The sequence below is a fragment of the Quercus suber genome, unplaced genomic scaffold (genome assembly GCF_002906115.3).
Source record: "Quercus suber isolate HL8 unplaced genomic scaffold, Cork oak 2.0 scaffold_64, whole genome shotgun sequence".
Lineage (NCBI taxonomy): Eukaryota > Viridiplantae > Streptophyta > Magnoliopsida > Fagales > Fagaceae > Quercus > Quercus suber.
In genome coordinates, this window is record NW_027069529.1 from 44,470 (window position 1) to 67,420 (window position 22,951).

General features: G+C 34.5%; 1 protein-coding gene and 1 pseudogene across 1 annotated transcript; one reads left to right on the forward strand and one right to left on the reverse strand.

Moving 5' to 3' along the window:
* The first annotated feature begins 6,673 nt into the window (after window positions 1-6,673).
* Window positions 6,674-13,085, forward strand: LOC112013236 (cyclin-dependent kinase C-1). The gene is made up of 12 exons (XM_024045626.2): window positions 6,674-6,941; window positions 8,298-8,379; window positions 8,536-8,626; window positions 8,741-8,770; window positions 8,935-9,044; window positions 9,134-9,206; window positions 9,309-9,429; window positions 9,568-9,685; window positions 10,977-11,116; window positions 11,223-11,280; window positions 12,074-12,144; window positions 12,449-13,085. Exons 1-12 carry the CDS (start codon window positions 6,832-6,834, stop codon window positions 12,993-12,995), a joined length of 1,551 nt encoding a protein of 516 aa, XP_023901394.1. The 5' UTR covers window positions 6,674-6,831; the 3' UTR covers window positions 12,996-13,085.
* An 8,289-nt stretch (window positions 13,086-21,374) lies between these two features.
* Window positions 21,375-22,278, reverse strand: LOC136067238 (1-aminocyclopropane-1-carboxylate oxidase homolog 6-like; annotated as a pseudogene).
* Window positions 22,279-22,951: the final 673 nt, after the last annotated feature.

Sequence of the window (22,951 nt, forward strand, 5' to 3'; positions counted from 1 at the left end):
TTCATACTGTACTATAATAAATTATAAAAAGAGTAAAAAAAAAAAAACAACACAAACAAAAACAAGTTCCATATTTCGTACATGTGAAAATCGTATATAGTTCAGTTCAGTAGAAAAAAATAAAAAGAAAAAAAAAAACAGGATAAAAAAGAATGTAAAGTCAATGTGACTATGTCTTTTCCGGTCTTCTTGACGTGAAACCCGGGCTGGATATTGCCAGGTAATGCGAAAAAAAAAAAAAATCTACTTACGCGTTTAATGCCCTTAAAAGTTGTGGCCCTTGTGGGCATAGACTACTGCACTAGTACCCTATTTTCCACGTAGGCAGTGGTAATTAGTCAGCGTTTAGATAATAATAAAAAATTAAAATTATTTTCCTTATTTTTATTATTATTTTTAAGTTTTATTGCACTTTTTATTATTATTTATGAGTATTGTTATACTATCTTTAACTAAGTTTACCACTTTATAATAAATTTTCAATTTCAACAAAATAAACGGTATTTAAACAAATCCTTAATTTTTGAAAATTATAATAATCTCAATAATGGATGTTATTTACAAAAATTTAAAGGGTTTTAAACCATTTTAGAATGAGAATTGAAAAGGCTATCAAAGAGAAGTGTAAAAAAATTTTATTATATTTACAATATTTTTACAATAAATTCTAGGTGATAAATTGTTACTGATTCTAATTTAAATCTACAACTTAAATTACATTTTCTTTTATACATACCAAACTGTAACAACTTGTTACTTATAATTTATTGTAAAATTGTTGTGAATATAGTATTTCTCAAATATAAAAAGTTATAAAAAAAATCTTTTTTCTTTTGGGAAATTGCAATTTACCCATATGTGGTTTAGCCCGTTTTAACAATGTCCACCCGTGGTTTGAATTTTGTCACTTAACCCACCTGAGGTGGCCTCCGTTAGACCCCCGTTACCCACCTCTACCATTTCACTTTTAAAAATAGGGGTAAATGTGTCTTTTTCATTATATTTTATGTCTCTCTCCTCTTTTTTCTCCTCCTTCTTCTTCTTCACATAAAACATAAAAGAAAACCAATACACCTACCGTCACAAACAAAGCCATAAATTCATGTGAACATACACCCACAGATTCACTAGCCTTCCACTGCTAAATCCAAAAATTGACTACTTAATTCTTCATAGAACAATTACAAAATAAAACTCTAACCTTCTTTCTTTTGCTGCGTTCTCTAAAAAAAACCCAGATTTATAAGTAAAAAAAAAAACCTAGCAATCTGTTCAAAAAGCTAGGTTCAAATTTTTTGGGGTTAATACCATGATAAAACATCACATGCTATGAATGAACGAATAATGAATAAATACAATAAAACACCTAAACCCAAAAAAACATAGAACCCAAAACGGCAGTGAACCCAAAACGGCATATCCAGCAGTGAACCTAGATCCAAAACAGCAGCGAACCCAGATCTAGCAGATCCAGCAGCAAACCCAACTCTGTCCAAAACGGCATCATTCTGAGCCGGTCCAGGAGCTTCAGCAGGTGTACTTATTGAAGATGGAGGACTCACCAGAGCCTTAGAAGAAGCTGGAGGAGGAGATGGTGAAGAGTTCACCTCTGCCGGAGACGGAGCAGGCACTGGGCTGCGAGACGGAGCAGTTCACCAAGGCCTTCAATTTGGGACTTAAGGGCCGATATCTTGAAATTCTGAGACGCAATATTTTGGTCGAGTATCAAGCACCTTTGCTCCATGGCCCTGGTATTTGCGTGCTTTGACGCCAAGACCTAAGCCTTGCTTGCTTGCAATTCTCTCTCTGCCAGCAATCATTTTGTTTTTGTTTTTTTTTTTTTGCGTGGTGAACACAGGTTGATAAAATTAGGGATTTACTCTTGTTTGGTTGGTGAGAAAATTTATAGGAGAGGAAAACCCAAGCTTCAATACACCTCCTTGCTTACAAGTGTTTAGATTTCACTTTAGCAATCTAAGTGAAGAGAGAAAGGGATTATGAGTTTGGGGATTTTTAAGGGTTCTAAGGTAGAGAGAGAGAGAGCTTGTTTCGTTTTTTTTTTTTTTTTTTTATTTTTTATTTTTTTTAGGGTTCTATTTAGGTTTTAACTTTGGCTTATATAGTAAAGGAGATTTTCTAACGGAAATGACAGAGGTGGGTAACGGGGGTCTAACGGAGGCCACCTCAAGTGGGTTAAGTGACAAAATTCAAACCACGGATGGACATTATTAAAACGGGACAAACCACAGGTGGGTAAATTGCAATTTTCCCTTCTTTTTTCATAAAATGTTTCTAATTGTTAAACTAATATGCTTAAGGCATTTGTTAACTTTTTCAAGTATAGAATTGTTCAAAGTAGTCTAGGATACAGCAGTGGTCATGGTAAAGGATGATTCACTAATCACTATTGTCAAAAGTGGTATTGACATTAAAAAAAAGGGTAAATTACTCCTTTTTACCATTATTTTTCACCCAAATCATAAAGCCCACAACTTTTTGATTTTACATTACCATGCCGTTTTGAGAGATTGGATACAATGTTTACTCTGTTGACTCATTTGACTCAATTTAGTGACGTGACCAAAAAAAAAATGTAATCTTTCTCGAAAAGTTAATCACGTGTAAAACACGTGACCTTTGAACCCACAGCACTAGTTGAAATCCAAAAGAATATATAAATTCACGCTACTCTTGCCAATGTGAGTATAATTAATTGATTATAGTCATGTGACTATGGGCGATGCGAATATAATAAAATCTCACACTAACACATATAGTAAAGTAAATTCCTCACCATGCCTGAAGCAGTGCCAGCTCAATGGTGTAAGCCATTGATGCGGCCGCCTAAGGTCTTAAGCGGAAAAAAAAAAAAGACACCTAAATTTTAACCAATAGTATTAATTAAGCCGAAATATTAACTATAGGGATAAGGGCCAAAAATTATATATTGGGTCTTGGGTCTTATCCGAGGATGTGAGCATGTCCGAGGAGGGATAGATAATTGTGATGGATTTCAGATTAAAGTCTCATAAATAGGAAATGGTGTAGAAGGCAGTCTGAGGAGGAATTCCTCCTCGGCTATGACAAATATGGCTCAGATATGTATTCCAATGATGAACGTGACCTTCATAGAAGTTCCAATATTAGGGACATGCCTCGCAAACATACGAGAAGGAAGGGAAATCAAAAATATCTAAAAAAAATTGCTACCACCGCATTAAATGCACTGTAGCTATTTTTCTAGTCTCATTTATATGGAGAAAACCCTTGAACAGTACTGCATTGGCTACCACGACTCACAGAAAGCCAGAAAGGGTGTCTGATGGGACAAATACTTAAGTAAGGGCTCAAATGATCAACAAGTGTAGGGTCGAGATGGCCCAAAGAGAGATATATAATGCAAGAGACCCTCCATGAGAGGGGGATTGGAAAAATAGAGAAAGAATATTGTAGCAATTAAAGTAACAATTGTAATCAGTTTTATCCATTTATAACAAGACTTGCCTCCTCAGACAAATAATTCATTCAGCCTTATGTGCCTTGTTCTTACCTGATCACCTCTTGAATCCATACTAACCGTTGTCAAATTCATTAGAGCCTAGTTTTACAACCCACTCTCTATAAATTTATTGTACTGGGCTCACTGGGCCAAGACTCCATACATCTTAGGCTTGGGCTGCAAAATGTGTCCTTACATTAACAAATAAATAAAATAATATTTTCTTATCAAATAAAAAAGAAAAAAAATGCTATGTCCATAACATTTTTCACAATATTTTGACAAAAAAAAAAATCCTAAATAGCAGATTGTTAAGGGCTATTATTGACAGCAAAAAAATAATTTTAGTGATAGGTTCAAATAGAAAACAAGAAATAATCTAACACCTAAGATTCATTATGAAAAACATTGTAAACATAGCACTTCTAAAAGAAAAAATAAAAGAAAGAAAGCAATCCACAAAAAAATTTACAACGTTTTTCACAATAGTTGAGTTAGCAAACTTTTACTAATTTTTAACTAGATTCACCACTAACATTATTTTTTTACTAATTAATATCAATTTGCCACATCAACAAATGTAAAAAGTTTTGTCAATTTTTTTTGTGTTTATAAACTCTTTTTTTAATAAAAAAAATCTATGTGCCTCATATTAATTAATAGTAATTTTACATATGAACACAAGATAATCAATTTTTGCCTTAGACCCTCAAATGCATCAAGCCGCCCCTAACCTGAAGTGCAAACCCTCTAAACAAATGGAAACAATTGGCTCAAAATGAAGGTATGAGAGACTCGAGTTTAGGATATACCTTACAGGGAAGGAAAAGAAATGTAACTGCGCAAAGGGATATACAAAGTTTGTGGTTAAGGAATTACAAAATCCTCAAAAAGTGCTTACGAATCATTGATGAGTGTGAATTTTTAACAGTCATCCATCATACAAATTGATGATCCAATAAATGACATTTAATACAAGTGTTAATTTAGAACAGTTGTCCACCCGACAGATGAATGACCTCATAAGTATCATTCAATGCGGTGACAGTTGAAGAGTAACATACGAACTCCAACGAACGAATGATTGTTGAGAATACAAAGCAGCCATGACCATCCTTCTAGCATTGGGGGTAAGCTGTGCAAGGGCAAGGTCTAAGAAGCCTAAAAAATCTCTTATGGAGGGATGCAAAGGAAAGCATACCCCAACTTGAAATGCCCAATTCATGAAAACATACCCTATCACTGAATGAGGAACATGCAAATTCGTTAGGGGAAGGAAGCTTAATAAATATAGTGGTATATGATACCTAGATCGTATCCTAGCAATGTCTGTCTCCCTCAAGGTACTAGCATATATAGGACAAAGCTTGGAATGGACCATCATGCCTTGCCCCTTAAAGACCTAGTGGGAGTATTCACAGATTCTCCACTCATCCTCAATTGGGATAAAAATTGATGCACTGAGGAATTTGTAAGTAAAATGGTCACATCTTCGACTATGAAATGAAAATGAGAAGAAGGTGAGGATAAAGTCAACTACCTGAAGGCCATTATGACCCTTACTCATAAAGAAACACAAATGAATAACAAGAAATTGAAATCCAATTTTGCGAAGTAAAGAACTCACTTGAGAAAGAGAGAGCTTCTACTGAAAACATAGCTTTGGCCTTTGAAAATTCTCTAAAAATTAAAGAGGGAAAAGAGCAAACAGTCTACATTCCAACAACTAAACCACCTCGCCCATTATCTTTAATGTGGGACACGTGTTACAATTGGGTTCATTAGCCATCACGTGAATAATGAACATGTGTTGCAAGTTCACGAGATGGAAAAAGCCCATTGAGCACGAGTAAAGGAATACGAGAATAACTGATGGTGCATAAAATTGTTCACTCGATAAATAACTTACCAAGGGTAACAACGATATCCAAAGTCAAGGCTTCAATTTCAAGCACTGACATCCTTATTTGAAAGTCAAAGGAAATAGTTGATCTCCCGGAGGTGACCATGCAATCACGTCGCCTCCTCACGAAGGGAGAATTAAGGTGATTTGCTATAGTCAAGGGTTAAATATCAGCATAATCAACACCCTAAATAAAGGATCCTACCAATCACTCATGGTATGAGAAAAAAGCCTAATCTCTGCACACTTGAGTAAATGAGGGTGACTCTAATTTCATTGTCAAAAGATCCTAGGGCAAGCAACACACCAATGTTGCTCAACTCTTTTGTTACTTTCTTTGTGTGTATAGGATATTGAAGCTAAGCTCTACCTAATCTACAATCACCGTGCAATAACTGAAAGTTGATTTTCAAGATGCCTACTGATTGATGCTATTAAATCCTTATTATGGTTGATGTTAGATGATAATTATACACATATGATGGGTTTTAATTGACTCAATTGATAAAGTCTTTAATAGTTGAATAAGAGATCTAGAATTTAATCATCGCCTATATCAAAAATTGATTGAAGTCTTAGTCTGATGATAAAGAGTATAATCATTAGAAACGAAAGCTATAGGTTGAAATTCTAAAAAAAAAAAAAAACAAAAACTATACACACATGAACCGGTGGTCTCACATGTCTCTTTTCCCATCACTATCTAGGTTCTCAAGTACTAAAGTTTTTTAGAAGGAAGGGTTTTGTCATGATCGCATCAAGACAGGATCTTCCATGACTAGATGCCCTTACGCTTCTTTTTTAACATTTTAAAAAAAGTATTGAGACTTAATACCTAATGCATAAACACAAAATAATTATGTATTCTAGTCCACTCAATTAATAAATCTTAATGTTAAAAAAAAGGATTTGTGACTTTCATCTACAGTTAAAAATTGGTACATATAGCTTTTGAAAGGACAAATTTTTTTTTTTAAATTTTAAAAAGGTCCCAATCGAAAAAGGGTTTTATCCCTACTGTTATTACTTATAATCAATTTTTTTTTTGGATTTATATAACCAAACAATTGATAATTTGAAAAGAAGGAAAAAAAAAAGAAAAAGAAAAGAAGAAAAGGGTATAGAGGAACAAAAAAAAGAAAAGAAAAGTTATCAAAAAAAAAAAAAAAAAGAAAAGAAAAAAAAAAGCATGTGCAGTAAACAACAGTCCTGGACGAAATCGATCTCTGCAATATATATATAGATGAAAAGACCAAACTAACCAAATTCCAAAGCGTCCCAACAATAGGAGACACAAACCCAGGTCTGAGCCGCTCGTAATTTTAGTATTGTCCTTTTCTTCTCTACTATTACCTCTACCAAGAGAAGGAAAAGAAAATCTAAAGTATCAAACGCAGAGCGAGAACAAGAGAGTGAGTGAGAGAAAGAGATGGCGGTGGCCGGACCAGGCCAGCTTAACGTGGAGGAGTACCCATCATGGGGTTCCAGAAGCGTCGACTGCTTCGAAAAATTGGAGCAGATCGGCGAAGGCACATATGGGTATTTCTCTTTTTTTCATATTTTGAATTTTTTGTTTTTTTAGCTTGAATTTAAATTTTTTGTTGTGGGGTTTTATCGTTTTTCAATTTTTCTGAGTAAATTTTGGATTTTTCAACTGGTGGTACTGGTGGGTATAAATACTAAAGATGAAACTTTTGTCTAGAATTTTTGTTTTTTTTTTTTTGGGTATTTGGTTCTGTCAGATTGTGATGTCGTATCTCTGTTTTGAATCGTGATTCTGTGTGTATCAACAACTAAACATGGATAAGCAATCCTTGTTGAGAGAAGAATTGTGGGTTTGGCTTTCTTATGAACTAGAAGCTGTTTTTGTTTTTTTAATTTATTAGTAGTGGTAAAAAAAGGAAGTAGCAGAGACTATGAGTTTAGATAGAAATATAATAGAATGGCGGGAAAGAATACATGTGGCTGGTTCTGAAACTAATCTGTTGAGAATCCATAGCCAAGCCCCTAAAAGATGGGACTAAGGTTTGTGTTTGTTGTTGTTGTTGTTTAAATTATCAGGAGCAGACGCGAAAGGAAAAGAAAAATATGCTTGAAGAGCCACTCCTTTACTATATGCATTGTTTTCCTCTTATTTGGGCCCAACTAGCTTCCCTTTTGCTTGTTTTGTTGTTCTGTTTTTTTTCATCCATTTGTTTATAAATTTTTAATTTTGTAGTGATTTAGTGAGGTTTGAGTTATGGGCAGTGATAAACTTTTTTCATCCAGGGCTTTTGTTCTCTATTAGGTCTAATAATGATAACAATTACCATATAGGTTACTTATATATATATATAAAAAAAAAATTACCATGTAGGCAGGGAATGTTTTTGTATGTGCTTGTTTCCATGTTTCATGGAATCAAGGGTTTTAGGGAGGGAAAAGTTTGAGTATACAAGAAATGGTGTAGATGGTGGCACATATTCGAAGCAAAGCTATGGCCATTGTGGCAATGACCAATTGAGTTACTGCAAAATTTGAGATTCTCTTCGGTGTTGGCAAGTTAAAGAAGACAGGAAAAGAGTTATAAACAATGTAGTATGGTCTTAATATTTATTCGTAGATATTTGTGATTTGTTATCAAGTTAATAACTGTGATGTGGCACTATGAGTTGTGATATTTGTTAATGAAAATGAAGCTTTTATCTCATTAACTGTGGAATGCAGCAGGGACTAAGTTTCATGCAAGGATATTACATAATTTCCATGTCTTTTTAAGTTTCTGTATTCTCTCTATGCTCTAGAGAATGATATTTTCTTAAACTTACCCATCTGGATTTTTCTGGATTATAATCCAACTCAGTTCTTTGGTTTTTCTGATGTCTGAATTTTTTTTTCCCCGTTGTATTTTTGCAGTCAAGTTTATATGGCCAGAGAAATCAGAACTGGGGAAATTGTTGCTTTAAAAAAAATACGCATGGACAACGAAAAAGAAGGGGTAATTTTTCTTTACATGTAAAATGTGTTTTTATTTATACAGATTACAGTCCAGAAAGGTTGATGAAGCTGTTGTTACCTAACAATACATAGGTGTGTATACATATGCACACACATTCACATTTCTTTTGAATAATTTGTCTGGCCTGTTATGCAGTTTCCTATAACAGCCATTCGAGAGATTAAAATTCTGAAGAAGCTTCATCATGAAAATGTTATTAAGCTGAAAGAGATTGTGACCTCTCCAGGTACTTTTTAGTTTTGCCTGCTTTGGATACTGTATCTTCTATAGATTCTTAACAACAGTACTGAATCTATTTTGCTAATACCTTCTGTTTTTTGTTATTGTTATTGTCTCTAAGGTCCTGAGACAGACGAGCAAGGGAATCAAGGTGAGAGAGTTGTTGTTGCTTTCAAGATTAGTTTGCTTCATGAGTTATTCTTGCTTGCCCCTCAACCCTGTGTTTGACCATGTTGTTTATAAATGTCCCTGATACCTAAATTCTGCAATAGATGGTAATTTCTAACATGAGTTGCATGTTTTTGGGAGCTGCAGATGGTAATAAGTTTAAGGGCGGCATATACATGGTTTTTGAGTACATGGACCACGACTTGACTGGCCTTGCTGATCGTCCTGGGCTGAGATTTACAGTTCCCCAAATCAAAGTATTATATTTTAAAAAATCAAAAGTATATGTTTTGTAGTTAAACATCTAATGTGTAGTGATTACTGATTATCATTATTATTTTTCCAGTGTTATATGAAGCAACTACTAACTGGCCTCCATTACTGTCATGTTAATCAAGTGCTTCATCGGGACATCAAAGGTTATAATTATTTTTTCCTTATTTAAAATGATATATTTTTATTAAACGTTGTTGTTAATGTTTTGTGATTGGGGCTATGCTTGAGTAATACCTTTCTTGCAGGTTCTAATCTTTTGATAGATAATGAGGGAAATTTGAAGCTAGCAGACTTTGGGCTTGCACGATCATTTTCTACTGACCACACTGGGAATCTTACAAATCGTGTTATTACTTTGTGGTATAGGTAAGTTGTTACATTACACTGAATATATAGATTATACTTAAATCTTTGACTGTAATTCTCCCTGTACTCGGCGTTCAATGTTTTCAAGAATATCCCCAATTTCAATTTAGTTGGTTCAGATTGTTATGGTTTGGGCAGGCCACCAGAGTTGCTGCTAGGAGCCACAAAATATGGCCCAGCTGTTGACATGTGGTCCGTTGGTTGTATCTTTGCTGAGCTTTTGAATGGAAAACCAATCTTGCCTGGGAAAAATGAGGTTAGATATGTTCCTGAATTTTTGTCTGATAATTAGCATGCAGAAGCAGAATGATGTGCATAAGCAGGCTCTCTCTAGTTCATAGTTTACATAAAGTGTTGTTGGCGGTGTAAAATGGTAGTGAATATGGCTGCTTTGGAATTCATTTTTGGATTGTTACAACCTGCCTTTTCATAATTTTTTTTTTTTAATTGGAATTTAGTTTGCTTTTCCCGTTTTCTTGACAAATATGCTTTTGACAGAATGTAGTTTTAAACCAAAATTATGTATCAAGGTTAAAACCAGAATGTTTGTTAAAAAGTTATTTGAAAATCACTTTATTTTTATTCTTTGGTGAACATGAAGTTGATATTATGATAGTCAATGATCACACTCTTGACAGTCAATTGATTAGTATATGCTGTGAGAAGAACTGGATTATTGTTTCTTAATTGCATGAAAGATGTCTAGTAATTACATTATGGTTCTGGAGATGCTTCTCTTCTGCTTGGGTTAAACGGTTGGGCTCTTCACTATGAAAGATTTGCTGACACATGCAAATGAACACTAGTTCTAGTTAGTCAATATAATCACACGAGTCCATCAAATTGTGATTTGGATCTTATTTTTTCTTTAAATTAGCTAACTAACCATTGTTTAGAAGATGGTTTTATGATTTTTGCCTACTGTCAGGTTTGAGTTGTTTCCAATTGGATACATGTGTGTGTGTGTATAATATGAATCAAGGAGGGTTAGAGTAACTATGCCTTTATGGTGTTTAGTGTCATAATTTGTTTTACACAGCTAGAGCTGTACAAGAGTAGACAAAAGAGGACTCGCGGTATGTTGACAGCCAGAATAAACTTAGTAACGTCTTATAAACATGATTTTGAAAACCCAAAAGGAAAAAATAGTTGGGACGATCCATGTAGCTATATCCAATTATCTTAGAAAAGGATTCATGTGGCTAATTCCAGTTAGTTGGGATTAAGATTTTGTTGAGTTGTGAAGAAGAGACATTATGTGTATTTATCCTTGGCTCCTTATTCCTCTATACTCTGCTAAGCCTTGAGAAGCTAAATAGTAAATACTCAACCTTCAGTTGACAAGGACTTTACTAAAACTAAGCATGAGCTTGTTGGTTTGTAGATGTGAGATTATTAAAACATAGAAAGTTAGTGAGAGAAACCTGCAGGAAATCCGTTGACCTTAGATGAGATTAAATGATGATACATAGCTTCGCACTTCTCTATCCTGTTATTCTGAATGATGATAATTTTGATCTGAAATAATCTCTACACAATTGTTGTAGCCTGAGCAATTGAACAAGATATTTGAACTTTGTGGGTCCCCTGATGAGCTCAACTGGCCTGGTGTTTCAAAGATGCCTTGGTATAATAATTTCAAGCCATCAAGACCAATGAAGAGACGCATCAGAGAGGTTTTCAGACAGTAAGTAAACAAAGACTTATGTTTTTTTCTTAAAACAAATCACAGTTACAAGATACTGGAGTACTTATTTTCTAAATCTGATATTTATAATTGATATGGTTTACAGTTTTGACCGCCATGCTCTAGATTTACTGGACAGCATGTTGACTCTTAATCCAGAAAAGGTATCAATGAAACTCTAGATTTGTTCCTTTCATTACTATAATAGATCCTTATTTTATTATGGTTACTCAGTGGATTTTGAATATTTTCATATAGTATTCAATCTTTTGCCGAGTATTCTGTTGCCATTTGCTTAAAATATTCTTTTGCGATTCTTCATTTAATTAAATTAATTTGAATTGTTTTTATATACTATGAATTTGCAATTTTCTATAGCTTTGAAGCTTTAATGAATTTCTTATAAAAAAAGAGAGACTTTTCTATAGCTTTTATAGGGCTGGCTCCCAAGAACTAGATCTACCAGATGGTTCTTTGTATTTGATTAATGGGTTAAACATGCTGCCAGCCTTTTCCATAGCAGTTGCAAACTTGCAATGAGTAGATAGTATATCAAATTTAGAGGATTTAATTTTTTTCATACAAAAGCAAAATCAAATGACCCTTGTTGTTGTTATTGTTATTTATTTTTAAAATTTTAATTTTGTTAAATCTTTTTGGGCTGGAGAGGTGATGCTAAAAGAACAACATGAAGTGCAAAATATACTGGGTAACAACCCGTCACTCGCTAACTGAGAAGCAAACTACAAAAAGCTAAATAAATGGAAAATTATGTAGTGTAAACTCTAGAGGAAGATTCTGAGTGCTAATACCCGTCTCTAGTATTGGGATTATCCTGTTCTCCCAAAAAAGATGCCTTCTTTCTAACATCCTAGACAGTTTTCTTCATCACCCCACTGTTACCTTTGTCATTGTCACTTTGCCTTCTTTCCACGTACTGATCTCTTGCTTATGCAGAGAATAACTGCCCAGGATGCACTAGTTGCAGAGTATTTCTGGAATGATCCTTTACCTTGCGATCCCAAGAGGTATGATTCCCATCTCTATTTTGTGCATGCCTCTTATTGCCTACAAGGATTTCTGATGTTAATTTATACGTATCATTCCCATAAAGAGTACCATGGGGAACAACTACATTTGTGTTGTGCCACCTGTAGGAAACAATTTTTGGATATCTCTCCTGCGCTTTCATGGACATTTCCCTTTGTGCTTGAACTCCTTCAAAAATTTCCATAATTTTTTTTTGTCGTCTGCTTATCAAACATGTGAGCTCCCTTGTATGCGAGTATGCCTTATACTATGTTGAAATATGCTTGTCTTTGGATCATGTAGCCTGCCCAAGTATGAATCATCACATGAGTTCCAGACAAAGAAAAAAAGGCAGCAGCAGCGACAAAATGAAGAAACTGCAAAGAGACAGAAATTGCAGCACCCTCAGCAGCATACCCGCTTACCTCCCATTCAACATACTGGTGGGCAAGCTCACCCGTCTCATTGGCATGGGCCTAATCATCCCATCAATAATCCACAGCCTCCAGTGTCTGCTGGACCTAGTCATCACCAATATGGAAGGCCACGTGGTCCCCCAGGAGGTCCAAATAGGTACCCTCCTAGTGGAAACCAGAGTGGGGGGTATAACCAAAATCGTGGGGCTCAAGTCGGAGGCTACAGTGGTGGGCCATATCCACCGCAAGGCCGGGGACCTCCATATGCTGGGAGTGGAATGCCAGCTCCTGGTCAAAGAGGAGCTGCTAGTGGTTATGGAGTTGGCCCTCCAAATTATTCCCAAAGTAGTCAATTTGGAGGTTCAGCTGGTGGTAGAGGTCCAAACCCGATGGGTGGTAACCGTAATCAACAGTATGGTGGTTGGCAGCAATAACAGTTGAGAACCAGTGCTTGGAGTGGAGAGGATATTTTGACGGAATAGATATGATCCAGAAGAGAGACACAAAAATAGGGGGGGGGGGGGGGGATTAAAACCGCAGGAGAGTATTACGACTTGCAATTATGCAAGGCAGTAGAACTCATAAGCTTTGGAGTGGTGTTTTATAGTAATTATTTCTTGACCCTGATGCTGTATATTCATTTTTTAGTGAGCTTTTCGTATGCCTTTGTTCCATTAGTGTGGTGAAGTTGTAATGCTGGTGAAAAAGTTGAAATTATGACAATTTCTCGATGGGGTTTTTCTTATTCAATGAATCAATATGAAACTGTCATTTGGCTGTTCCGCATTTTTCCAATCTCTGTGTCACCTAACTATGAATCATGAATAATTTTTTTTATTTTTATTTTTATTGAGTAGCAGTTTTCAGCCGAGTCTATTCAGAAATCCTAACAGACAAGATGGAAAAAAGTGGAGTGAATGGTCCATTTTGGAACCCAATATATTTTTGGGTTCTTCCAGCTAATTCGATGGTAATTGTTGATCATTGTTCTTTTCTTATTTGGAAGAGATACCACTCAGATTGAAAAATTGGTTAGAGAAAAGAAATAAAATAACTATGAAACAAATTATACTTAAAATAAAAGTCTGACTTTAGAAGTTATGATTGCTCTTGTTTAATTGTCAAGTGAGTGTACCAAATTGGAGTAACTTTATAAATAGATGCAACTTAATTGTTCTTAGGTTACATTTGGATTGCATTGAAAAGGAAAGCGGAAGCGCGTCTGCATTTTTTCTCTAGATCTTGTGCACTGTTCACGCGACTTGCAAGTACGAATTTCAGCAAATTTAAGCACGGATTTCAGCAAATTTTTTTTAAAATTAGATCCAATGGTACTATTCACACATTTAAAAATTATTTTGTTACAATGTTTTCAATTTTCAGTTTTCAGCAATAAGCAGTATTTAAACAGACTCTTAATAACCATTCTTGTACTGTTTTATTAATTCTTTGGTTAGACACAAAAGCTTGACGGTTGGGATCATTTTTTTTTTCCAATTATATACAAAGTTTTTATTTATTTATTTATTTATTTAAATGGTTTATTTTGTTTCGTCTAGCCTAACACCTTTTTTTTTTTTAATTTTTTTAATTTTTTTTAATTTTTTATTTTTAACTAACAACTATTTTTATTTTCTGGTTGTTGTTAAATAACTTGAATATGATTGAAACCATGGTTTTGAAATTAGACTGTTTAAAGAACCAGAAAAGAGAGAGAGGTTCAATGTTTTTTGAGGTTGGACTGAAATCGAGGTTGAATTGTCATTTGCCATTTAATTTTTAATAAATTTAATTCATAAATTGCCCTTATATATAATAATTTCCCATGACAAATGGTGTGGCCCAATGCTTGTTACTGCATTTAAAACTGGCATTTGGGTCGGGTAATACCACCCAATCCAATCCGAGTTTCACAACCAACGTATATTGCCTTTTTTTTTTTTTTTTGGTGAATGTGTGTGGATATACGCAGTTGTTGTTGTGGGATAGAATTATTTTATTTTTCAATTAATAAATTAACTTTTTTTTTTGGGATATACATTGTTTAGAAAATTTTCAATTAATAAATTAATATTTTGAAAATTCAACCGTTGAATTACATGTTCTATATGTTCTTAACATGCATGCCAATTTTCATATCAATCGGATGTTATTTACCATTTGATCCATAAACTCATATTTTATGCATTATTTTAAACTATAAAAATTTAAATTTTAACAATTGATTGATGACATAGATATTAATTTTTGATCATCTTGATATTTTGCAAGTATTGAGAATATACAAAGATAATGTAATTTAATGGTGGATTTGTCAATATTCGCATCCAATTAAAAAAATATTGAGTGGTGTGACATTGCTTAGAGTTACACCAGGTGTAACTTGAACCTAACCCATATATATATATAGATCAAAACACACACACACACAAGCACTAGCATTTCTGGAATGATCCTTCACCTTTGTTCCATTAGTGCGATGAAGTTGTAATGCAGGTGAAAATGTTGAAAAAATTAAATTTATATGACAATATCCCAATGGGTACTTTTCTTAGACAAAATGAAACTGACATTTAACTGTTCCACTTCTAATTGATGATTTCTTAAATTTCTTTATCTTCTAACTATGAATAATTTTCTTCATAAAGTGAGTTGCAGCTTTCAGCTAAAAGCCCATCTAGAGATTCTAGGGCAGAAAATAGGAGAAAAGAAAGAAGTGGGGTAAATGGTCCATTTTGGAACCCATTATATTTTTGGGTGCTTCTAGTCAATTGGATAGTTACTGTCATACTGTGGATCCTAGTAGTTTTCTTATTTTGAAGAAGAACGACTCAGGTTGAAAATTTGGTTTGAGAAAAAAGATAAAAAAAAAAAAAAAAACAAAAAAACAAAAAATTGTGAAACAAATTATATGTTAAAAGTTTATGAAGCATAAATTATATAGAAAACAATTTAGCTTTAAGCAGGGCACTTGAGTTTGCCTTATTTATTATGCCACATTCTTGAGCAAGGAATGGGTGGCTCCATCCCATTCACACAGGTACATAAATATGCAACATATATCATATATATGGACTTTACCAGTCCTCTAAGAATTCTCATTTCACAGTTTAACTTTTTGTATGAAAGACTTGCTGTCCAATCCCTTGCTGAAAAAACTTTCATTGAATTCTGGCACTCTGAATTTGTGGTAAATAGCTGGTTTATTAGGTGACAATAATTCTTGTAGTGGTCCAAAGTAATTAGAATCAGCTTGAGTTCTCATGTTGAAAAATGCCACGACTGATATACGAGGCTCTTTAGATGCCTTAGCCAAAACACAATGCTCCACACTTATGAAATTATCATTAGAGATTATCTGTTAAAAGATAATTATATAAAAAATTACAAAATTAGTGAGAACCATGAAAAGTTTTTAACGTGTGTGCAAAAAACATGATACAACAGAAACCAAGTGATGCAAGTGTTTTTATTACATAAAAATGATGTTTAAATTTGAGGATTTTAAATTAAGGAAATTGATGAACATTTTTTTCTTTTTTTGGTTGAAAAATAACAATTTCTTATTATAAATTGAACAATTTGAAATAATATCTTAGACTTATTTCAAATCCATCATTCAATTTCATTCTGTAGAAAAAACAATTATCATTTCATACACTATTCAAATTGTGGGGGGAAAGGCCCAATTTAACATAGTGGGCCTAGGGTCCCATTTGAAGGCTACTGTGCATCCGAAGAGAAGGAAGTGGTAAGGGCAAAGTCCATCTGGAGGAAGGATACCAGGAAAAGAAAGATGGGTACAATCCGAAGAGATCGCCATACGTCCGAAGAGATTCTATTCCTCGGACTCGAATTATATTGATCAATCGAACGTGTAGAAGGTCAGAATGATCTTCCGAGCATTCCTACTGATCAAGATAAGCTTTGAATATGTCCGGAGACGATAAGAATAAGGAAATATCTAAAGGAAAAGCTGCTACCACCGTATTAAATACACTGCAACAACTTTTTTGGCCTCATTTATGTGGAAAAGATCCCTGAACAGGGTAACCTCATCTACCGCCACTCACAAAAAGCTAGAGAAGATACATGACATAACATGTACTCAAGTAGGAACCTAGATAAAGAACAAGTGGACGATGGAGATGAGAGGGGGGGATGTTATATAAAGAAGAAGGATTCCTAGAAGAAGAGGTCGAGGGGTAACCCTAAGAACTGTAACCTGTATCCAATTAATCAGAAGTCTCTTCGGATTCAAACTCGCTTAATCTTTGCATATACTTTTACGCTGGTTTCTACTTGCATGCCATAATCATTTGTTGTTAGCTCCATAATTAATTTAGCTCTATCACCCACGCTCTACAAATTTCATTGTTTTTGGGCTTGGGCCACAAATCCTGACCCTACACAAATAATTTAGACTAAAATTTAAAATCAAAATCTCTCTTTAAATACAATATGCACAAGCATAAATTATAGGAGCATTATTTCTTAAAAACGATTGTTGCAACTTATGATAGTTAAGTGACACGAGATTCTTATTATTATTAGTAGTACTGTTATTATTAAGTCATTTATAAAACATAGTCTAGTACCCCATTTTGGTATACACCGATATTATATATATATATATATAGAGAGAGAGAGAGAGAGAGAGAGAGGAAACTTCAGGGTGAATTCGGTTTTTCATGCTCTTCATTAGTTTTACAATTATAACAATAATCTGTTAGTTGGTGGATTCACAATTTTGTGCTTGAACTCCTTTAAAAATTTCCATAATCTATTTGTTTTCTGCTTATCAAACATAAGTGAGAGCTCTCTTGTTAGTTTTTAGTCTTATAATATGTTAAACCATGCTTTTATCTTTGAATCATATAGCCTGACCAACTATTAATCATCACACGAGTTCCACAAAAAAAGAAAATGGACAAAAGAAAAAAAAGGCAGCATCAGCGACAAAATGGCAATCTACTGGCAAGGCCGAGGCCCACCATATGCTATATGAAGAAAAAGCTAAAAGGTTTTTTATTTTTATTTTATTTTTTTTATTGTTATTTTTTTAATAAATAATAGCGGTGAGTCTTGGGACTAACATTGTAACACATCATCCATGATCCCCATCGATGTCCATGTGCTGTTCTGTCACTTCTGTGCATTTAATGGCGTTTTTGGCTGTTTTATTTTTTATTTTTTTGGGTAAATAATTAAAGAGATTATTTATAACTTTAAAATTTATTAGTTACTTGTTGAATGCTTGTGAGTGTAGTGTTCGTCTATTATATGTAATGATGTTACTCATTAAAAGAGATATCGATATGACAATTAGTATGAATTTAATCATAGGTTATTGAAAATTTTTTAAAAAATGGTGAGTTCGATTTTCATAAATAATTACATTGTAATATATTAAAAAAATAATAATTTTGTGCCTTTGACTTTGTTGATGGTTTACTAATATTAAATGAATGCTTATTTCGAGTTTCATATATATATATATATATATATGTGTGTGTGTGTGTGTGTGTATTTATAATTCTGTTCTTCTAACTCCAAGTCCTGGTTTCATCCTTGCTTTCTCTTCTCATATTTATAGTGAGATCTATTAATTAAATTCTTGGTGAAGTTCACCATGAATGTGAGAAGGAACACCATTTATCCATGTTCCGAGAGTATCTAAAATTTTTTCATACAAATGTGCTCCACGACCCATGAAGAATTATTATAGTTCAAATATAGGTTGAAATTTGGTGCTGGATTGAAAGTCATCCCACTACATTATCTTTTAATGGATTAAACCTCATTAAAGTGTTTTTTTTTTTAATTAATTATATATATATATATATATATATGATTTTTTAAGTGTAAATACTAGTACACATCACTTATTGCACACAAGTGTATACACACTCTTATTTAATTAATTATATATATATATATATATATATGATTTTTTAAGTGTAAATACTAGTACACATCACTTATTGCACACAAGTGTATACACACTCTTTTTGCACTGAAATCATAACTATATATTTGTTTGCAATAAGTGGTGTGAAATAAATACCACCTTTTTTTTTTTTTTTAAAAAAAATAAACTTTTAATTTGTATCTTATCCAACCATCACCCTCTATCATTACATATTGTGAGCCCAAAAGACATTTGTATCTTCTCCATGGACGTTATCAGTTACTCCTCGAGTCTCAAGGGCCACAGGGATAGCTAGGGACCAAGCAAACGGGGCACTCAAGTATTTGGTTCTCTAAGGACTCACGGGTTGCATCACATAATATGCAGATTAGGTTTTTAATTGGAAATCTTGAGTAGGCTTTTGGTTGGAAATATTTTTCAAACCAATTTCCAGAGAGTGTTCTTTAGCCTATCTTGTATCTTCTGATCCCAAAGTTTCTTCTAAGCTATATTCTAATTTCTACCTAATACCCGAAAGAATATCTCAAGATAAGAGAAAGAAATCAAGTCACAATTTAGTAACTTTTGACAGAAACTTGTGACTTGATTTCTTGTTTAGTGAGATTTGGCTTTGTTATGGGGAAGAAACCAAGATGATCTTTATTCCATTTACATGGATTTTTTTTTTTTTTGAAGAATCTACATGCATGGATTTTTTATATAGTGAAGATTATATTGATGGATCCTTTACGGTGTGGGTTTATGTATTGATATAGTGTTTAGATTTAATACTCAACCTTGGTTGCTTGAGAGTTGAATTAGTAGAGTTTACTATAAATATGAAAAAGGAACACATGACCATACTCATAAAACACTTAATAATTAATTAATTACTCTTATATAATAGTGACTAGTGAGAGCCGTCAAAATTAGGATGGCAATCTTACTATCCATCTACAATTCAAAGATTACCCAAATCTAAAAACCCAATAAAAAACCCATTATTCAAGCTCTTATTGTACCATGAAGTAAACATTACCATACCCAGCCCATGGCCACCATTCTTTGTTTTTGATTAATGGGTTAAACACATTTTTCTATGCTCTTCTGCCTTATTGATTCGCATAAAAAATGCAAAGCCTCTGGTGTCTGCTGGACCTAGTCATCACCAATATGGAATGCCTCGCGGTCCTCCTGGAGGTTCAAATAGTGAAAACCAAAGTGGGACCCATTATATTTTTGGGTTCTTTTAGCTATAATTGGATAGCAAACGTTAATCTTATACCTTTCTTATTTGGAAGAGGTACCACTCATGTCGAAAATTGGTTCAAGAAAAAAAATTTGTGAAACAAAATATAGCCTAAATGGCTATTAGAGCATTCACATCAGCTCTTTTATAAATGTGTAAAATACACATTTTGATCACTTTTACATATTTTGCACCCAAAAACCCTTTACATCAGTTCTTTTAAAATCATTCAAATATGTGTAAAACTATAAACGAGCTACAGTACCCGTGTAAATTTACACGGGTACTGTAGCTCTTGTATTTCTTTTTTTAATAGTTTTTTTTCTCTCTCTCTCTCACTGCCACTCAGCTCCCTCTCTATCTATCACAGACGCTGCCTCTCTTTCTCTCCACAACTTTCATCCTCAGCTCTCTCTTCCCATCTCACATCTCTCACTCTCTCGTTCAAAGCTCACCACCGGAGTTCTCAGCATGCCACCGGAGTTCACAGCATGGCAGCGATGATCACGGTGATGAGCGTGGCGAGATCGATCGATGACTGTAATCGGCGATGATCGATCGATCGGTGATGTCGGCGATGATCAATCGATCGGTGATGATCGGCGATGATCGATGACTGTGGCGACGTCGATCGCGGTGATGATCGGCACCGTTGATCTGATGTTGATTTTGGTTGATTTGTGTGGGTTTTGGTTGCTGATGATGGTGGTGATGGTGGCTGGGCGGTGATGATGGTGGCTGTGGGTCTGTGAGAGAGAGGGGCAGTGAGGGAGTAATAATAAAAAATTGTAAAATAGAGAATATTTTATTGAATAAACGTGAAAAATAGATAAACTGATGTGGGTGTATTGTAAAAGTGATCGGGTAAAATAGAAAAAGTAGGCTTTTTCATGTAAAATAGGCATAGAATTTACAAGAGCTGATATGAATGCTCTAGCATGAATTCTATTTGGAGTGAGGAAGCAATTTAACTTGAAGCAAAGTACATATAATTTGCCTCATTTATTATGCCATAACCAAAGTACATTTTTAGGTAAGGAATGGGTCACTCCATTCCACTCACATAGGTACGGAAATAAGCAACATGCATCATATTGACTTTATTGTCACCGTCTTTTTTTAGTATTCTCAATTCACAATCTTAATTTTTTAATGAAGTACTTGCTATCCAATTCCTTGCCATAAAAACTTTCAAGGAATTTTGTCACTGTAGATTTGCGGTAAATAGTTGGTTTATCGGATGAAAATAATTCTAGTAATGGTTCAAAACGCGCATTAGTGTTCATGTTGAAAAATGCCACAGCTGAGATAAGTGGCTCCTTAGATGCCTTAACTAAAATACGTTGTTCCACGCTTATGTAATTGTCATTTGAAATTATCTGCTAGAAAATAATTAAATAACAAAATTAGTGAGCCCCATGACAAAACTTTTTAACATGTGTGCGGCAAACATCGCAAAACAAAAACCAAGTGATTCAAGTGTTTTTATTGTATCCAATGAACAAAATTTTGACGTTTGAATTTGAGGATTTTAAATTAAGGGATTTGAAGAAAATTTTCTTATTATAAACACATGATTGTTTTAACTTTAGATATCCACGGAACCTAGGATAAAAAATGGTTAAAAACTAGTTTATACTGTAATCCAAAGTAGTTTATAAGGAAAAAGAAAATATCTATACCCGAATGATGTCGCCAATGTTGATGGTCAATGCTCCAGGGATAGGCTCTACATCCTCCCACTCATCACAATGCTTCACTTGCAACCCTCCCACTTGGTTCTGCAACAACACCGTGGACCCTGAATCTGTGTGAGGTTTTAGCCCCACCGTCAGATCTGGCTGTGGACAATACGGATAGCAGTGTCCAACAAGCAGCTTAGCATCGAGAAACCCCAACTTCTTAAACCTCTCAGCCTCCACACCCAACCCTTCTGACAGTAACTCCAACAAAATCTCAGCTACCTTTTATGAATGCGATTCCCATGCAGCCATCTCTTTCTTACAAATCTCTGGAATATCCTCCTCCTTTCCTCGCTTTTCCTCTGGGGCCGTCCAAATCGTGAGCGCGAGTCATGCCAGGTTGCAACTTTGGCTCGGTACAAGCCATAGTTGCTCTGGTACATAATCCCTTGCTTATCGTTGTCACGGTTATAGAGTTTGGCCTTGACCTCGTGGGGTTGGTCATAGAAGGCTTTGATTGCGTCCATGATTTCGTTTAGGACTGACAAAGGTACCCCATGGTTGATGACTTGGAAGAAGCACCATGAGGAAGTGGCCTCTCTGATTTGCTCCACAAGTTGGTGTCGTTTGGTGGGGACGTTGAAGTTGGAAAGGTCGATTAAAGGTATGGCTTTTTTGGTGTGAGAGGTGGATTTTTTGAGAGTGGAGAGAACCTCAGGTGGGTGAATGAACATATTGGGTATTGAGGTAATGCCAGATTCAGCGAGGCCCTTGACACCCATCTTGGATTCGTCAAATTCCTTGACCTCTTTCGCAATGTCATAGGTGGGAGTAGCGGCAATATGATTAGTAGCTGCCATGGTTTTTGCTCAGCTAAGTGTTTGTAGTGAGTCTAGTGAGTGTCGATTGTGGTTGAATGAATGTGTATTGAGCAAGGCTACAGACACCAAATATTATAGTGGTTGAGTGGTGTCGTTTATGGAGAATTATCAATTATAGTCCAAATACAGATCACTGTCCTTGTCTGGCGAACTTTCAACACATGCACTTAGGGGTGTTCAACAAATCGCAAAAATCACAAAAACTACACTAAAACCGGCCGTAAAATAGCATAATCGCATCGCACCGCAAGTAATAGTGTACCGCACCACACCACACCATATGGTGCAATACGGTTTGCAGTTTTATAATAAGAAAACCGCACAAACTGCACCGCACCGCACTCTCTCTATATATTAATATATTTATTTATTTATAGTATTGAACATATTATTAATAGTTTAATAACCCTAGTTTTCAAAAAAAAAAAAGTTAAATAACCCTAGCAAGTGTTGACTAGAAAAGCCGACCAAAAATAAAGAAAAACTAGCTCAATAATTTAAAACTTGGTAAAAAAAAAAGGGAAAAATTAGTTTTGGGTTGAGTAGGAAAAACCCAAAATTTGAAAAATATACTGATTTTAAACCGCATCTTATACATGGTATCGCATATATGACTGCAAAAATGAGGTGCGGTGCGGTTATAGTTTTGACTAAACTCTAAACTGCA